This window comes from Manis pentadactyla, chromosome 3, assembly GCF_030020395.1.
Source record: "Manis pentadactyla isolate mManPen7 chromosome 3, mManPen7.hap1, whole genome shotgun sequence".
NCBI classification, from domain to species: domain Eukaryota; kingdom Metazoa; phylum Chordata; class Mammalia; order Pholidota; family Manidae; genus Manis; species Manis pentadactyla.
Window position 1 is genome coordinate 1,465,121 of NC_080021.1, and position 19,278 is coordinate 1,484,398.

Consider the following 19,278-nt stretch of genomic DNA (forward strand, 5'->3'; position numbering starts at 1 on the left):
GACCATCCCCTGGCTCATCTCGACACCAAGCTCACTGGTCCAAGGAACTCCACACACCTTCAAGTGCGGTCACTTCGGAGGAAGGAGCAGTCACTGCTCATCTCCGCACACTGAGCACATTCACACACTACCTCCGACGGCTCGGCCAGCCAAGTGCAGTCTTCTCAGGACAGGAAACGGGGACCCACAAGAGTAAGTGGCCTGTCCCCCAGTAACAGAAGCCACAGCCAAGGGTCCAGGCTCGGGCGCAGGTTTGTCTGCCGCCTGTGTCTCCCAGCATGCACTCCGCCGGGCTGCTGTGTGAGTGGCCAAGCGAGGGGTCAAGGGATCCATCTGCAGGACAGGCCGTGGACCCTCTAGAAGCCCTTCGGTGGGCAGGACGTGTGAGCCTGTCACATGACTGAGGGGGCAGGCTGGGCAGGGACAGAGGCCATGCAGCACCGGGACGGGCAGGGCGCGTGTTCTGTCGGGAAGCTGCAGTCATCAGGCTGCTGGCCTCTCGAAGGAGCAGGACCTGAACCAACATTTCCTGAGTGGCCAGGCTCTGCTGGGACACCACTGTGGCCCGGATGCCAGGGAGGCCACATGGGACAGACAGGGGAGAAGCTGCCCCCCTCCCAAGGTCCAGGCCCAGCAGGTTTCATTTAACCCTCTCAACACCACCCTTCCTGGCGGATTCTGTCATTCCTGCTTCTAGATAAACTGAGGCTCAAGAAGACGGACGGCCCCCCCATGACCATAGGTGTAGGAAGGGGCAGAGACAGGATTCCAACCAGGTCCCGGTGAAATGCACACCCGCCACAGCCTGCCCAGCACACCCTCAAGTCCGGCAGGCGGAAGAGGAACTTCACAGGGAAGGAGAGCGGCGAGTCGGAACTGAATTCTAACACAGAAGCTGACGCGGGGCAGGGAAAGCCCGAGCGGCCCTGCAGCCTGGCCCTCTCATTCCATGCCAACAAAGGGAAATGCCCCGCCATGCACCCCCCAGCAGAGCCACGCCGGGAATGGGCCCTTGCCCTGGCCGGGCGGGCACCCACAGCCTGACCCCACTCCCCGAAGGCCCCCTGAGGCCAAACCCAGGAGACGCCAGCTGCAGCGGGTCCTACGGGAGCACTGGTCCTGGGGATGATGGCCTGGGGCTTCCAGCACCACGTCCCCCCAAAGCTTTGCCTTCTGCCCTTGGTGCCACCCTCTGCCCAGGCGCCCTGCCTCGGGGTAGCCCCACCGCTCCAGCGTGGAGGTCCCTTCAGCGCCCTGCCCGCCCCAGCGGAGGGCGTGAACTCGGGCTCTGTATGGCGGGCACCCTCCGTCTACTCAGCCTCCCCAGCTGGTCTGCTCAGTCCTAGAACCGAAGCCACACTCTCGGCATCTCCCCTTCAGGGTCCTAACAGGCGTTAAACAAGGCGGAGTAGGTGAAGCACCGAATTCAGCCTAAGGCCTCGGTGCCCTCACGCAGCGTGGTCTTCCTGCTGCTCCCAGCCACCCTCACCACGGGGCCGGACGCGGAAGCTAACACCACGCGAATCCCATCCGCCACCGTCACCCACAAGCCCCGAGCGTCCAGGGGATCAGCGAGGGCAGGGGGACCTCCTCAGGGGCCGTTTCATACGGCCCAGGGTCCCGGGTGACGGGCTGCTGAGAAGGCCTGGACATGGTAAGGAAGATACCCCCAACCCCTCCCTCCTTCTGGACGTGGGTTCTTTGTAGATGGAGAAACATAAAAGCTAAGGAATGGCCAAGTGCCAACTCATGGCATGGATGCGCAGGAGCGCTGACAGGCCTTTCCCTCGGGCCCCACGGGCAGGAGAGGCTTTCTGTGGGAAGGGCGGGGGGAGGGGGCAAGGAGCAGCGGGCAGAAGGCCCGGGTCCGGGGCAGCACCGACCCCAAGTCACTCTGTGGCCAGGACACATCTGCCCTCAGTCTTGGGAAAAGAGAAAACTGGCTGAATGAGCCCAAAATGTCTCCCCACAGGGACGTTGGCCTTGGCTGCTGGCCTGGGGCTGTCAGGGGAGATGGGCAAACAAGATAAGGTGCTGTGTTTTTCTAGTCATGGCCACATTCTCTCCATTAGCATGTGGCCTGGGACCAGACAGGTCTGTGTCCCCTCAGGGTCACGTCCCCAGAACCAGAGCTCCAGCGGCTGGAGGGTGGGGGCTGGGCACAGCCCCCCACCTCACCAGGCCCCTAATGCCTGTGGGAGCAGAGGGCAGGGCTGGGGGTCCTGTCACCGGGTCCCAGCACTGGGCAGAGGGGGACGTGGCTGGTCCCTCTGCTCATTTACGCCCACCTTCCTCCCTGGAGAACTGTTGGACGTGGTTCCCGGAGCAGCTGTGGCTACGTTCCTGCAGGGAACGCTGTGGAGGCTGGTGGGAAATCATAGCCAGGCATCTATGAGCAGAGCTGGGCAGCCTTCCCTCCTTCCTGGACAAACCCGATGGCGAGAGCAGAGCGGTGACAGGAGACAGAGGAGGGACGCCCAGCATACACTGTGACGATGGGGCCACCGCCGCAGGCTCCCTTCTGTCCAGGGCACCCACCCAGGGCTGCATGCCCACTGCAGGCTGCAGCCACCTCTGAGAATCTGCAGCCAGAGGGGCCAGCCTGGGGAGTCTGGGGTGGGCAAACAAGGGGCACCTGCCTTTTCACTCCTCTGTGGCTGTGCCCACCCTGCCACCTGCAGTCTGCACGGGGCTGCACCTGCTGTCCCCATGCCTGGAGAGCGAGGCAGCTGCCAAGCCGTCTTCTAGCTGACCAGGGACCACCTGCCCGTGCCTCCCCGTGTGAGAATCACGCTGTGCCGGGCTGGCTGCTCAGCTCTCTGCCCACATTCCCTGATTCCCAGGCAGCCCTTGCACCCACCACTCTGCCCTTCATCCCCCTTCTTGGGGAATGACCCCCCCCGGCTCCCCAGTCTCCTTCGCTGGCTCACCTCCCCCATCAGACCTCCTTCTCTGTCTGACCCACTGCACTTAGCACGATGTCCTCATAGTTCAGCCATATTGTCACAAATGGCAGGATTTCCACAATCTGATGGGTGAATAGCATTCCACTGTACGTACACACCACGTCTTCTTTACCCGCTCAGCCACAGAGGGCACTCAGGCGGTGTGCGTCTTGGTATTGTAAATACTGCTGCCATGAATGTGGGGACACAGATGTCTTTTTGAGTTAGTGTTTCCATTTCCTGCGGATACGCTCCCAGAGGTGCAATTGCTGCATCACATGGTAGCTCCAGTTTTAATTTTTGGAGGAAGTTCCATCTGTGTCCACGGCGGCCACCCCGGTTCACATCCCCACTGTCAGTGCCTGCGTGTCCTTGTCCTGAGGCCTTTCTGACAGGTGTGAGGCGCCACCTCCTTGTGCTGTCACTTAAAATTTTTAAACTCTAACTTCTTTTCTGGTTTTCCCTGATACAGGAGCTACGTGTGAACAGGGCTGTGCACGTGCGTGTCCCGTCAACGCCTGCAGCCTGTGCTTGTGGTCTGGGGCTCACAGAGGCGCTATAGCGACCGAGCTCTCCTGAACCCCTGAATAAAAGGCTGCCAGGGAGCTACCACGCGGGGTCTCATCCTCGTGTTCCAAGAGAGGAACCTGAGAGCCAGACACTCACGTGACTCCCTTGAGGACAGTGGGCCGCAGCGAAGAGTGACGGTGGACAGGTGCCCGTCTCCTGCTCCGTGCCCGGCGCTGCTCCAAGCACTTTCCATGCCGTGCTGCATTCCATCTCCACAGGAGTAGTGGGATTGCTGCACCCACTTTACAGGTGTGGAAACCAAGCACACAGGTGTGTGACAACAGGGTGATAAGTGCAAGCAGGGCTCCGCTCTGGGCCTCAGGAGTTAAGACCAAGAAAGGAAGGCAGGGCACGCGTGAAACCCACATAGTACTGTATGTTTCAGTAAAAGGAAGACAAAAGAAATGGAGGTGAAAAACGAGAAGGGAGGGAAGGGAAGGCGGGGAGGGTCCTCTGTGCCCCAGCATTGTGCCGGGTGGTCGCCGAAGCTCTGCTCACTCTCTCTTTCGTTTCCAGTTTCTTAATTGGAGTGTCATCAATGTACAATATCACACGGTGCTGATGCGCAGCAGGGGACTCACATTCGCACACGTTACCAAGTGCTCACCACAGTAAGTACAGTCGGCGTCTGTCACCGCGTGAAGTTCTCGTGGCATCACCGACCGTACTCCTGGCGCGGTGACTTCCATCCCCACGACGTTTTTATTGTGGGGCTGGCAGTTTGCACCTCCTCATCCCCTTCGCCTATTTTACTCCCCCGCCCAGCAGCCCTTCTGGAGTTCTGTCCTCTCCCACCGTCCTTCCCACCTACTTCCCTGTTGTGTACACCTCCTTGGTCGACAATGAATTATTTTTAGATACCTAAGGCCCTTTGCAGCCTCCAATCAAGAGACTTCTTGTGGACGGTTGTGCCGGGACACCCGTGGCCGGTCCGCTGCCCACCTAGTGATAATGGGGTACACCGCACAGGCCGATTATCTGTTTGCCATTGGCGTGACTGACTGATGAGCCAGAGATCCCAGTCAGAGGTGTCTAGTCCCACCTTCCTGAATGTGGGCTCTGGTGTCAAACTCACACAAAGCAGAACAGGTTGAGGCTAACCAGGGGTGTCAATCGACACCCCAGCCAGCTTGGCCACTGCCCTCCTAGCTCCCAGCCCCCAGGTCACGGTTGGAGGCTGGGGCCTGGGGACAATGGATCGAGTTCTCTGTCCATTTTACCTCTGAGCTCCAATGTGCAGAGAAATCATGGGCTGGATGGGTTATTTCCACAGGCCAAGCCTAGACTTCCACATCCGGGAAACCGGACGAGGAGCGGGGCGGACGGGGGGTGGACCCTGGAGTCGCCGGGCTCTCTGCCCTACAGTCCTGACCCACCTTTTGCCTCCCCTGGGCTCGGGCTGTAGTGGGGAAAGTGGGCACAGGCAGCTGGGGCAGGGTCCAGGGTCACGTGGCCCACACAGTCTGCAGACGTTCACAGGGTCTTTGCAACATGCCCTTGGGGAAGGCTGTGCTCAGCTTTCCACAGACGGAGACTGAAGCTGAGTCACCTGCCCACAGGCACCCAGCTGGTAACCCACAGAGCAGAGAGTGTGTGTGTGTGCATGTATGTGAGTGCCTGTGTGCCTTGTGCTTGAGCGTGTATGTTTCTGTGTGTCAGTGTGTGTCTGTGCATGTATTTGTGTGTGCGTGAACTCAGAAGCCAGAGTCTGTAATTAAAAGGACAAAGGCAGGTTTCCCAGCACGAGGAGTCACCAGGAACATGGTGCTTGACAACTGCTTTCCTTCAGCCTTCCAGGGAGGGTGAGGTTACAGCAGAGGCAGCCCAGTTTGTCAGCTACACTTCCTGGAAAGCCCCTAGTCACTGTGGAAGCCCCATGTCCCACTTGCCCTCTGACAAGTGTGAAACAAGTTCAACCCGGAAAAGTGCAATGTGAGAGACACTCAGAAATGCAAAATTTCTCCAAGTACTTAATTACAGAGATGTACCTTTATATATAGACATGTATTTATATAGACTGTGTATATGTATACATATTTTTTGCAAGTAGTAGCAATTTAGTTGTGGCCACTATAATTTATCCCTTTATCAGCTCAAAACTAAAACCACTGTGTGAAACACAGCCCAGCCACCGGGAGCTGGTACACGTGGCATGACATGACCCCGGTACACGACATGGCCCCACCCATGTGGATTGCATTCTCCATTTGACTTGGGATGGCACTGGGGACAGATGGCTGAGGCTGACACAAGGCCTCCAGCCCTTGGCAAGGGGAGGATTCATCCTGATCATATCTAAATCACGGAGCCGTGCCTTCTCCCACTGGGGCATGAATCCTCATCTGAGACCCGAGAAGGGAGGAGGATTTCTTAGGGATGTGTGAGTAACACCAAAATGACATGTAGGGGAGGCATCTGCATACAAAGGAGGTGGGCAGCTGGCTGTGAGTGATGGTGACCGGCACACAGAAGAGATGGAGAAAGGAAAGATCTGCCCACTCAGCACCGAAGAGAAATCTGAGTTCCCATCGAGTATCCTACCCAGGGTCACCGCAGGAGTTAGTGGCAGTAACTTCACATCAAAACACATGGGGCTGAGTGAACTTTCTCTGTCCAGGGCCAGAGAGGAAATACTTTAGCCTCTGTGGGCCATTCCGTCTCTGTCACAAAAAGTAGCCACAGACAGTTTGTGAGCAAGGTGACCTGCAGTATTCCGACACAACTCGATCTGTAAACGCTGGTGCCTGGCCGGACTGGCCTGCGGACCGCAGGCCGCTGTCACCTGCTTTGGATCAAGGAAGGTCTTGCTTCCCGAACGGGCCAGTGTTTCTTTCAAAACTCATGCTGGTAAACATCTAGGCTCTGCAGGATCCCCGTCCTGGAAGCTCAGATCCAGCCATGCTATGTTTGGGGACTAAGATTTTTGGCATATTCTCTATTAAAGAGGCTTGACATAAAAATACTAAGTATGATGGTAATAGCACAATAATAACCATAAGAACCACAATAAATTATTCGCCAGATTGGTAAGTATCACCTCAGTTTTACCGACAAGGAAATCAAGCCCTGGCCCAGCGTCCCCAGCTGGCGGGTGGCAGGGCTGGGATGCTGCCACAGTCCCTCTGCCTCGGGTCCGAGGTCTCAGGGAAGTTAGGCACTGCGATGGCACCACCAGTGTGCCAGGCTACAGGGGCAGCCTGGTCTGTGCACGCTCCCCCTGCTCTAGGGAGTCTGTGGTGACAGTGTCTTCATTTTACAGGGTATGGAAAGCTTAGAAAAGTAATTTGCCTAAATAAACAGAGGAACCTGGATTTAGCTCAGACTTTCAGACGCAAGTCTATCCGTGGAACCGATGCTATGAAGTCGCAGCTCCTGAGGGCGACACGGCGGGGTGCGGCCCAGGACTTCCCTGAATTCTTGCCCTGCGATCCTCTCTCGCACCCTGAACCACGTGTTCTCAAGGGGCTGATATCACCTCCAAGGGGCAAAAGTCGCTTTGTGGGCCGTGGTGAAAAAGTAGTGATTACCAAGGCTTATGGCCCTCCACAGCTTGGAGCACGGACAGACAGACACCGCACGTTTGTGGTTTTACAATTTCAGAGGAGGCAGTCAGGAAAAAAATCCGTTTATATAGGGTCCTAATTTATAAAAGGTTGAGATACAGTGCCCTAAGTGGAACGTATTCAACTCAATCACCTTCTGGAAAATAATGTACATACACATATCCGTAAACATAGATAGAATTTACACACATGCACAACATGCACGTACGTGCACAGGTAGATGTGTGCGTGCGTAGTGATAGTGAATGCTTGCACGGCATGTTCGCGAGGCCACCCTTGTGCCAGGCGCCGCCCACCCCAACTGGTGAGATCCTGGCAGCGCCCTGGGAGGGAGCGCAGTGGCCGGCATCCCCTTGTATCCGTGAAGAGCGGGGCAGAAGGTCCAGTCCCTGGCGGCCCGCCTCACAGGGGCTGAGGGGCAGGGCTGGGCCTCCCCAGGCGCCGGCACCCACGCTGCGGCTGCACCAGCACCAATGGGTCAGGAATGTGTGAGCCGCCCGTGCAAACCTCTCCTCGGTACTTATGCAGAACCAGTCCCTAGGCACACGGCGTTCAGGCCGAGAAAGCCCATACGGCCTGTCATGGGAAACCAAAACCCAGGAGGGAAGTGGGCGATGGTTGGTGGGGGGCATTTGGGGCAAGGGCGGTACATGCCCCCGACAGCGGCACAGGGCACCCGCATTACACAGGCTGGAAGAGGGACTCGGGCACAGCCGTCTGGTTCTGGAACGTGGGTCCTGGAGTGCCAGCAGACACAGGGCCCGGGTGGGGACATGCAGGCAGCGGCTCCCAGGGGGTCCCCTCTGGGCGGGCCGGCCGGGCAGTTGGGGGGGTCTGTGCCTTGGTGTATGCAGCTCAGAAGTGGTGGGTAGTTCTAGTGGCTCATCATTTTCAGTAATTTTCTGATAAACTTTGCCAGCACATAATTAGAATTAAAGCCAATTATTATCCCTCGGGTGACTTGGTCACACGTTTTCCCCGGAGGGGCTCCCAGGGACCTTCAGCTGAAGGGTGTGGCCTCGGCCTAAACTGCTCCTCGGGGCTGGTGTGGTCCCCAGGGCCAAGCCGCAGACATCCACTGGGGGCCCCACAGCCACAGCTGCCACTGCCACATATTCCTCCCAGGCCTTTGGACCCAGGGGACCAGCTGGGTGGGTCACCTCATGGCCACATCCACGTTCCCAGATGCATGCGTGTCCGGGGCAGGGATGGGAGGGAATGTGTGTGTGACGGGGGGCTTGTGTTACGTGTGCGTGTGCCCTGAGCTTACTGCGGAGTCTCTGGGCCAGGCAGAAGGACGCGGGGCAGGGGCAGGAGCGCGCTCAGGGAGGAGCGGTGACCGGGGACAGTGCCCTCGCCAGGGCTGTGCCTCCTTCAATGACCTTGACACTCGGGTGCAGAGGGAGACGGGGCCCCAAGAAACTCCCACTAACATCTGAGCTCAGCTGCCCAAGAGCTAAAAGACAGGATCCGGGAAAGCGTCCCTGCCCCTGGGCAGAGGGACAGAGGACCACCGCAGTGTCCCTGAAATAGAAGGAGGTGGAGGCCCTCTCGGCGTGGCCAGCCGGCATTCCACAGGCTCCCTTGCGGCCACCCGATAAGCTATATAAAGTTTGTTTTGTGGCCACAACAGAGCCTGGGCAGAGAAGGCTCTTAATTACAGCCGAGGCCCTGGGTCAGGCTGTCCACAGCCTCCGCCCCACAGGCTGCAGGAAGCCTGGCCGGGACGGGCCCCGGGCTCCTTGGCAGGCCACAGGGAGGCAGGGGTGGGTGCCGCGACGCAGAGACACCTCCCTGCGGGAGCCCGAGGCCAGGGGCCCGGTGAGCTGTGTGCCAGAGCAGGCCTTAGCGGAGGTCGCTGGGAGAAGCCACAGGGCGGTGGTGCCAGGAATACCTCTCTGATCACACTGGCCATTTGTCACCGGTGCTGTTGCTATTCCATTCATAGGTATGAAAACATTCCTTTTTATTTATAAAAATGAGGATGAGATTTCAAACTGTGAGCTCCATTCATTTGTCCAGCAAACAGCCATGGGTTGCTGTGGATGAGCCGGGCCCTGCGAGGCGCTGACAGGGTCTGTGGGGAGGCAGCCGACGCACCTCAGGAAGCACGGCCTGAGGACAGACTCTCAGGCAGCGGCTCCCGAACCGAATGAGGGCCGTGACTGCCGGCTCCCAGGATCCTGGATGCGCGCTGTGCTACCCATGCCGGAGGCCGTCGGCGACGGAGCCGGGAGAACCAGGAAACGCACTCAGGGGACTGTGGGGAGACCCCGAGGGCAGGGTGGGCTTAAAGACGCTTTCCGATACCATAGCTCCCCAGCAAGGACTCACAGCCTGGTCAGACAGAGGGGGTACAGCCGCAGTCCTGCCCCCTGCCCTCCGGGCCCCTGTGGGGAGTGGCTCCAACCCAGTCACCTCTCCAGTGAATCAGGAGCAATCATGGGGCAAACGTCAGCACAGCTGCACTACTGGGTGCAAGCACAGGCTAAGTCACAAATGTGCCGGAAAAAATAAGTCAGCAGCATCACATTACGCCACCGGCAGCTGTGACAGGTGGCAGGACATGCAGCTGGAAGTCTAAGGAAGGCCTCAGCAGCGCCGAACAAAGGAGCGGAAGTCAGGTCAGGTTCCCGGGTGGCCCGGGGGCATTTGCACAAAGTGTGGCTCCTATAACGGTCACCTCGAGAAGTTCAGCCCAAAGCCTGCCCCTGTGCCCACATCATCGCCCCCACCAGCTCACCTGCCCACTCTCCGCGGGGCTTCCAGACCAGACCAGCCGGGGCTCACAGACCTCACCTGGGCTGCCTCAGGGCCGGGGAGCGCCGCATGCCACCCCAGACACGGGCCCTGCGCCTCCTGGGCCCTGACCTGGCATTCAGCTTCCCCTCTGAAGGGGAGCCCCAGGGAGCCAGCTGTGCCTCAGGGCCGCCCTGCCTCCCTTCTGAGGCCAAGCTGGATGGGATCGGCGGGCCCCGCAAGCCAGCGGACCTCAGCGCATCAGCAGAAGCATGGGTATCAAAAGGAGCGGGACGGGGGAGAAAGAGCCTCACAGGAGGACCTCATGTGTCACATTAAATTGTCTGGTTTTAAAAAAAATAGAGGAAACCAGGTGAGATCAATATATCCAATACATTATATTTAATCCCACATTTCCAAAATAATTATCATTTAAATATGTAATCAAAATAAAAACATTTGTAAGATGCTTTACCCTCTTTTTCATGCTGTCTGCAAAAGCCACGTGTATATTACTCGCAGCCCTTCTCAGTTTGGACCCGCCTGGGACAGGTCAGTGGCCACGTGTGCTGGCTGGCAGGGGTCTACAGCATCCTTTTCTCCCTGTACAAAACGTCAGTGTCGACAACCGCCCAGCGGGCCTTGGGGAGGACAGAGTGACTGTGCCATGCAAAGCGCTCTCTCCCTCCGTTCTCGCCAACAGAGTTCTCCCTGGCTTCTGTCTGGCCCCAGAGGGGCCAGGTCGGGGTCCTTCTCTTCGGCATGTGGCGTGAGTCAGCCTATCCCAGCCAGCCTGCTTTTCAGACCCCCATCAACCTTCAAACTCTAGCCATTTGTCTCTGCTCACCAAAGTACAGATGCATTTAATATTTCAGCTATTGTTAAGCTATGATTTCAGACTTGTGGAATATTCTTATTCTTTGCATTTGGAAGGGGTAGATCATTGCACACGTACTTGTGATGTGCCCATCGCAAGAGCACACGCAGCATTACTGGCCAGGCCCCTCTCTTTGCTCCCCTTTAAATGATATTTGGGCAGTTCCTGCTACATACCAGCCTCTGCTCCAGGCGCTGGGGAACAGCAAGGAGCAGTCTTTGCCCCCGTGAAGCTATATTCTTATGCGAAGACAGAGACCAGACAAATTAGCAGCCATAAAGTGGCAGGTGGTCACCAGCGCACACACTCCACTGTAGTCACCTGCCACTGTCCTGCTTGAGAAGCCCCAAAAGGCTTCTCGAGGACAAAAAGAATGCCCCCTCCGTCACCGTTCCCTGGGCACTGGCATGCGCCCCGGCAGAGGGCTCCGTCAGTGCGTGGCTGCTGAACGGGTGACGGACGGAGCTGAATAATGGTACCTACCATGCCCAGTCGGGTTGCTGAGGCCTGAATGGACAGATTCTACTGAACCACGTGATTGCTACGATGTATGGCTGTCAAACGAATGAGTAGGTTGGGTCAAACTGAACGATTACTATGTCAAGAACTCCATATTGTTAGATTTTCCCGGATCATCAATGTGAAGCTCTGTTCGGAACAGCTCACATTCGGGCTACGAAGGCCCCCACGGGTATCTTCTATGAGCCAGGGGGTTTCTGGTTGGATTTGGTGGCGCTCCTTGATCTAATCTTACGACACACATTTCAGAATGTTACTGTTAGCTATTTTACTTTGTTTTGCTTTGTTTCTAATTGCAGCAATTGTAAGGGGATTTTGTTTCATTTGTCACCAGAATAGAGCAGGCCCTCATCAGCTTACAGCTGTATTTACAAAACAGATTCCCTTTAGACGACTGAACATAACTTCAATCTCACATCTATTTGGGCATTTGGAGGAGCCTGGCTGCGGTGAATCCATGAGTTTCCCTCCATGTTATCACGGGGACATGTGGTGTCCTAGGCCGGCCTGAACCTGTGCCCCCTTGTCTTGGTTGCAGCCCCCGATTTTCCTACACAGACCAAACCCCTGTCCAAATGTTGGGCAGGGCCATGTGGAAACGGCCTCAAATAGCCTGTTTCCACTCCTGGGCCATGGGAATCGGTCTGGGAGAGTCACGGTGCCCACACTGTCTGTACATGAATCCAGGCCTTCGGGTCGGTGCCCTACCTTCCCTTCGGGTCTGAAGCCTCACATAGCTTCAAGGTTAGCTAAGTGTGGTCTTGTGTTAGCAGCTCCAGTTTGCCCCACATCTGCCCTCTCCTTCTCTCCCCTGCCCCAAGCCCCGAGGAGTTGGCCTCTGTGACTGCAGTGCCGGGACACCCTTGCTGGAGGGGCCAGGTGAGGTCAGGCCAGCGGGAGGCACTCGCCAAGCGGGAGTAGCTACACCCCTCCCAGTGGTGACCACGCCTCGGCCAAGCAGCCCCGCTGTGCCCTCTCGGGGCTCTGGGCACATGCCCCTCCTCTCAGACAGCTGGCTCCTCCTGCTGCTGATTCCCTGCGCCTCAGCACCTCCCTTCGGTCTGCCAAGAACAGAGTCAACACCAAGAAAGAAGCTCCTGGAATGAGCAGATGGGCCCTGGCCCCCTTATTCAGGCCCAGCTGAGCCCTGTGTGACGTCACTGCTCTCATCTCTGAGCAGGTGGAGTGGGGTCTCCAGCTGCCGTGACCAGAATCACCGCCCCCAGGTCTGAGCCAAGGTGGGTGACGGTGACATCCGAGTGCTGGGAGGCGCAGTGGGACGCCGCCGCAAGTGGGGGCCTGAGGCTGGGCGCCGTCCCCAGCCCGGCCTAAGCTGGGCAGCAAGTCCCTGCCGTTCCCAGAGCCGTCCCGTGGACACAGAAGCTCTCCTGAGCCTAGGTTCTGCCTTGCCACTGTCTAGAACCAGTCCGGAAGGCGGGCAGGATGGCGAAGTGCAGCAGGGGCCTAGGTGCTTCCCTGGAACCTGCATCAGGGCATTCCAGAATGGCAGCCAGTTCTCATCGACCCTGAGCCCCCACACTGGATTTCTTCCCCTCGGCCGGTCTTGTCAGTCCACATTTCGCGCCAGTACGCACCTACACGGATCCTCGGCCCGGCCAGTTCAGAGGCTGCCCGAATGCTCACATCTGTGAAAAGGGGCTGTCCTTATCTCACGAGGTCGTGACGGGCTGATGGCAGCCACTGCGGTAAGTCCACGGCCAGCGCCTTGCGCAGTACAGGATCGGCTGCCCTCACTGCCCCCTGTGCGCTGACTCCCCCACCTGTACGGTCGGTGCTCGGCCTCCCCCAGCACTGCTCCCCAAGTCTCCCCAGCAGCCTTGTAAAGGGTGTCGCTTTTCCTTGCTGCCCCGCCTGCGTTCCATTTGCACACACAGCTGTCCATGCCGTGCCCCTGCCTACAGCCTCAGTGCCTCGCCTCAGCACCAAGGCCCTCCTGTACCGAGCCTGATAACCAGACAAAGCCACCAGTCTCCGCCTCCTTTACCACGTGGGCCAGAACTATTTCACGCCATCTCTCAGTCTGTCGTCCTGCAGCTCATGCTTGTCCTTCTAAACCGTCCAAGTGCCACCTCCCCCAGGAAGCCCTCCTCATTTGCAGGGCCACTGCCCACCAGAACCACGGCAGGACCCACCCCTGAGGCTCTGCAGCGTCACATTGCTTTCCATGTGCTGTCTTGCCACCTTGACCATGTTGCCCTGAGGGCAGGGCTGTGTTGTAGTTTTTCTACAGGCCGGAAGTCAGCACAAGGCCACTCACAAAGTACATCCCCAGAGTCTGTGAATAAATAAGTGACTAAGTGAGCCAACACCGAGAGAGGAGTCACAGGGTGGCAAAGAGCACGGCACCCAAACCCTGGTAAAGAGCGTAGGTCTCAGACGGGGCTGGGCTGTTTCTCCATGGGGGTGCGAGGCAGGCCCGTCTCTGGGGTCAGGCCCTGACGTCCTGCAAGTTGGGCCACCTCCCACTCCCCTCAGCCCCTCAGGCTTCCCTGGCCCTGGGAGGTGACTCTCTGGGCTTCCCCCGACCTCGGGTGGCTCCGTGACCTCCAAGGAGGTCAGCCAGACAGAGGCTGAGGCTCTGGCCCCAGCGCCCCCTGCTGGCCCTGGAGGGGAGGTTACCAAGCTCCGGGAGGGACCCAGGAAAGGTAAGTGTCACCCCACTGGAACAGGCAGAGGCAGGGGCTGGAGATGAGAAGCCCACTTAACCCTTCCTATCCCGGGCGTGGTGGCGCTGTCTTCAGAATGACCCATTAGGGAACTGGAGGTCAGCCTCCTGGTCAGCTTCCTGGGCGCCACAGGCTCTCTGCTGTGTGACCCTACCCTCCAGCACCCACACCCAGACAACAGATTTCAGACAACCTCGGGTTATCTCAGAGGGCACCAGGTCAAGGCACTTGGCCTCGGGGACAGGCAGTGTCCAGCCCCAAATGCATAGTTTGGGTGCCAGGCAGTCCCGAAGCCTATCTGCCCATTTTGTTACATGTGTGCTCACCACAGTCCCTTGGGACGGGCTGGACGTGTTTCTCCTGCTGTGTGCAGGCACTGGCTTTGACCTCAGCAGCCCCGGAGGTAGGTGTTTTCCCACTGCCGAAAGGCTCATGCGCCTCCCAGGCATTCACCAGTCTGCAGATAACTCAGGGTGGGGTGGGGTGAGAACCCAGCCCTCTATATATATTTTATGATTTCCTCTAGGCCCCTGCAGCCCTGGAAATGGGAGGGCAGGACATGACCCCAGTGTCATGGGGGCTGGGCTGGGTGGAGGTGCGACTGGCTCTGCTGTGCGCTGCGCGGGCTGGAGGATGCGCTCACCTCTGCCACCTGCTAGTGTGTAGCTCAGGCCAAGCGCGACCTGGCCACGTGGCCCCTCTCTGCCTGGGGCCCTGCCCCGGGCCGTGGGTCCCCACCCATCCCAGCGGCTGGAGCCCGCGGGGTGGCCCCACACTCACTCTCACACAGGCGGCGCCTCAGCTTGCCCCGGATCTTGTCGATGGCGTTGAAGTCGGATACGTGGAAGACGTGGGCAGCCTTGGGCTCAGAGGCCATCTCCTCCAGCTCCTCCCGCAGGGCGTCCCCGACACCCACGGCGAAGACGCGGATGCCCGCGCGGCGGGCAGCGGCCGCAGCACCAAGTACCAGGTCCTGGCTGCGGCCATCGGTCAGGAGGATGGCCACCTGCTTGAAGGCACGGTCCCCAGGGCGGCCGCCAGCCTGCGGGGAGAAGCTGTGGCGGGTGATGAAGCGCAGGGCGTGGCCCGTGTTGGTATTGCCGCCGTGGTAGGTCAGCAGCTGCGCGGCCGCCTTGACCGCTTCCCGAGAGCCCAGCTGGCCCAGCTCGAAGGCTGTGGTGGGCTGGTCGCTGTAGTGCACGACCCCCACGCGGGTGTGCTCGGGTCCCACCTCGAAGGTGTCCACCAGGTTGGCCACCCACTTCTGCACCTTCCCGAAGTCCTCCTTGCCCACGCTGGAGGACGTATCCAGGAGGAAGACCAGGTCGTACTGAACACTTTTGCAACCTGCAGTGGGGGAGAAAGGGTGACACAGGGCGGATGGGCTGTGAGGTCACTGTCCTTGGGGCCTGGGGCGTGGTCGCTGGTCACACAGACCCACCTCAAACACCCAACGCTCTGCCTCCTCCTGGCCGGGAGCCTTGTCCTCTGCCTTAAAGCTTGGAACCTCAGTTTCCTAACTCTCCTACAGTGATGGGTGTCCCCAGGTTGCTGTGAAGCCCCACCGACAATATACAAGCTTACATAAGAGCCGTCAGCACTCACGGAGCCCCACTGTGTCCATGTCTTCAGCTACTTTTATTTTGGTTACAAAGTGACTTCATTCATTTTTAAACCTACTACAAGTAACACCTGACTGTTCCAGAAAAGGCAATAGCAGTTTTTCAAATGTTTGTATTTCCATCTCCACAGAAATAACAATTATTGTATAGGCCTAATTACCTTCTATTTCCACAAGTTACTGATGGAGGTGGGACTGTACCAGACCCACTGATACACAAGCTGTTTTCTCCTTGCATCCAGCGATACGCTGGGGACCCATTTCCACCGTGACAATGCCAGTTACCATGGCTGCAGGGAGTCTGCTATGCCTATGAGCAGAATTTATACAGCCAGGGCTCTCCTGATGCTGAAGCACTTTATGGGAGTTCACTATTCAAAATACTGCAAAATACATTGTATTCATATATTTCAAATATATGTAGAGATTCTACAATACTTTATAAAAATAGGCTTCCATTTTTAGAAATGTGAATTTTATATACACTATACAATGCTTTTGATTAAACAAAAAGTGGCATTGTATAATTTATTTCTGATCCTCACAGCAACCCCGTGCACCCCCCTTGTACAATGAGATGATAAGAGGAAAGTGTTTTCTGAATTCCAAAGTGCTGTGCAAACAGACAGAGAGCCTCAGGGGCCCCAGCCTTGACCTTCCAGGGTCCAAGGCTTGGCCATGCCAACAGCAGCAGCTGACCAGGCCATTGGGAACACCTGGCACAAACATTTTTGTCTAGTAAAAACAAAAACAAACACACAAACAAAACCCACTTGGTTAAACTATCACATTGGTGAAAGTAAAAAAGAGCATGGTAGCCAGCGTGCGTTGGAGAATGTGAGAATGCATTCCCTGATAACACAATCAGATACATGGAAGGGAAAGTACAAAAAACTTTGTGTACTTTTTTTGTGTAAGCAAGGCCATGGGAGCCCTGCCGAGCCGAACCCCGGGACAACCTGCTGCTCAGGTAATTGATGTCCTGGCTCACGCCGTGCGTGCTGCGTGGGAATCCTTATGTACCGACACGGATACATGTTTCCAACATATTGTTGTGTGAGAAAAGCTGTGTGTGTTGATGTGTGTGATTGTGTGGAGGCAGGAGAAAAGCTACAAAAAGAAATATTGCTTACCTCTGGGGCAAGCAGAGCCACACATGCATTGTATCCTTTTGTATTTCTGATTTTATATTTACAAGCAACAAATTAAGTTCAGAAAACAGGAAAACTATGAGGCTCTATTCACACGCACATGTACGTGCCCATGCACACACATGCACACTCACACACACACATGCATACACACACACTCACTTCCCTGTCCTGCCCTGAGTCAGTGCCACTCCTGAACTTTCCACGTCTACCTTGCCCTCTAGTTTTTAAAATCCAAGTTACAATCTGCCTGTCAGGAGCTGAGGGTCTCTAACAGGATCAAAGCCTGTGGATAGTGTCTGCCCAGATGCGTGGACTCAGATCATTCCTGGGGAGTTTTTCTCCTTCACGCAAAAGGTCATCCTTTCATCTTTGAGGCAATAATGTCCCAGCCTGCTTAGGATGATTGCTGGCTGTAATCCTTGAGCAAATTTGCTTTCAGGCTGCAGAAGAGGCCTCACCATGGGGCTCTTTGGAGCTCTCATATGTTTTCCATGACAAGCCAGGGAACAGACTGCATCGTGGCCACATGAGAATGAAGTGTGATATCTGGGGAAGTGCCCTGGCCCTGGGGCTGGTGCCCTGGCTTCTGGCCTCCGCCCTGGCACAGGCGAGAGCTGTGGGACCCTGGCAGGTGTCCACTTCCCTCTGGGCCTCTATCTCACTGTATGAAATGAGGGCATGGAAGAGATGGTCCTCAGGCCTTCCCTGTTCAGAACTTGACTGCTCTGTGTGTCGTATGCATTCAGGATCATCACAGTGGACACAGAAAGCCACATTCCCCATGTGAAAACCACCATGTCCAGTCTATGAGAGCAATGGGCTTCCAGAGAGTCAGGCAAAGTAAAAACCACGAGAGAACTTCACAGCAATGATGTAGAAACACAGGCCTCTGGGATTTTTGTTTTTGTTCCCTTTGCAGGCTCAGGGGCAGCCGTGTGGGGACAGTACTCTGGCCTGCTCCCAGCCTCACCAGGGGCCTGCCGTCTGCAGCGTGTGGGCAGCGGTTCACAAGCAGCTGTCCAGCACCCCAAGCACAGTCCCTGGGTGTCCCGCCTGCCAGCATACCGAGGACCCTAGTGTGCAAGCTCTATGCCGGCTCACGCTCCAGTCTCCACACTGACGGTGCCTCCTCCCAGGATGCTTGGACAGGTGAGAGAAGCACCTGCCTCTCTCAGCCCGCCTGCCCCTGGACCTCCGGCTCCCCGGCGACCACCCCACCTCCTGTCCACTTCACAGGCGCACTCTCCTCCCTCCCAGCCACCTCTTCAGGCTGGACCCCAGCGTGTCCACTTCTCCTGGATGTCCCCAAAGCTTTCACAGAACAGGACGCCACAGCAGGGCCCTAACCCCTTCCCTCAGCACCCAGAACCCCACGGGCACTTGATAGAGGCAGGCTCACAACACATCACAACACAGTATATGGCTGACGGAGGCTGTGAGACAGCTCACCTTCTCACACACATACTTACACTCTCCCCCTCACATGTGCATGTCAGGCAACAGATGCTCTCTCACGTGACCAGCTCTAGCTCACTCCCAGATGCACGTCAGCACTCACGCTCACACTGCACAGGCGGCACCCTGCTGCTCAGCCCGCAGCCCTGGCCCAGCCTGGTGGCCTACCTGCCCTTTGGGCCTGGCAGCCGCCGCCCGAGCCCCACAGCAGCAGCACCGGGAGGAACAGGGCCGCTGTGCACCCTCGCGGGCCGGCCACGGCTCTCTTGTGCTGGGAGACAAGCATTTCTTGGCCAGGAAGACAGCGTCAGGGTCTATTGGAACATTTCCTGTGTGGAGAAAGACGACACACCGTTAGAGAAGGGCTGGGAAGCCACAGGCGGCAGCTCCGGGCCGTGGGTGGAGGAACCCCGACAGCCAGCCTCCCGCCTCATTTTTATTCAGACTTTTCTTGCAGCCGACAGTGTGACCTCCACAGGGCACAGCCCAGTGACGCCTCCCGCGCGCTGACCCGTCCATCCCTCCCTTTGCACGTGCGGACTGAGGACCCACCAGCCGCGTCATCGCTGCCACCCAGGACGGCACCTGTGGCACCAGCACTGTGTTTGGATCGTACTTTCTACTTTGGAACATTTAATAGGCTGTTTTATTTGTTTAATATGTTTCAAGGGGACATCTTTGTATCTAAGGCTTTGCCCATATTTAATTATTTTCCTAGGAAAATGTAGGGCATTACATGAGATTTGAAAGGACCCTGAAATGAAAGGTCGGACCCGTTCCAGCCAGCCCCGCAGCGCAGGTGCGTGGGCGCCTCGGGGAGTATTAGTACCACTCCAGTCTCTGCCAAGTCAACAGGAGAGGCAGTTTCTTGCTTTCTATGCACTTCTTTGACCTCCAAGGGGGGTCAGCTTAGTGTATTTCTCCTTCTGCACACTTTAGTTTCATGTGGATGTCCATTTAAAAAATATTTGTCATTATTAAAGCCAAGATCCAAGAAAGGAAAAGCAGTTTATAGAGTTCACCATTGATTTATTCATTCAACAAGTAATTGCCAGCTACCCTCATGTGCCAGGTGCTGAGGACAGGCAGATGAATGACACCAAGTCCATCGCAAGGGCACTCAACTGGCACCGAGTTTGGAAAGCTGA

At 57.1% G+C, this 19,278-nt stretch overlaps 1 protein-coding gene across 1 annotated transcript in view; it reads right to left on the minus strand.

Moving 5' to 3' along the window:
• COL22A1 (collagen type XXII alpha 1 chain) overlaps nucleotides 1-19,278 on the minus strand; it is a 237,705-nt gene that overhangs the window by 198,987 nt on the left and 19,440 nt on the right. The window contains exons 2-3 of the mRNA XM_057497641.1: nucleotides 18,299-18,459; nucleotides 14,681-15,247 (exon numbers count right to left, since the gene is read on the minus strand). Of these exons, the coding sequence (XP_057353624.1) occupies nucleotides 14,681-15,247; nucleotides 18,299-18,416 (685 nt within the window). The 5' untranslated portion in view covers nucleotides 18,417-18,459. The remainder of the gene's footprint in view (nucleotides 1-14,680; nucleotides 15,248-18,298; nucleotides 18,460-19,278) is intronic.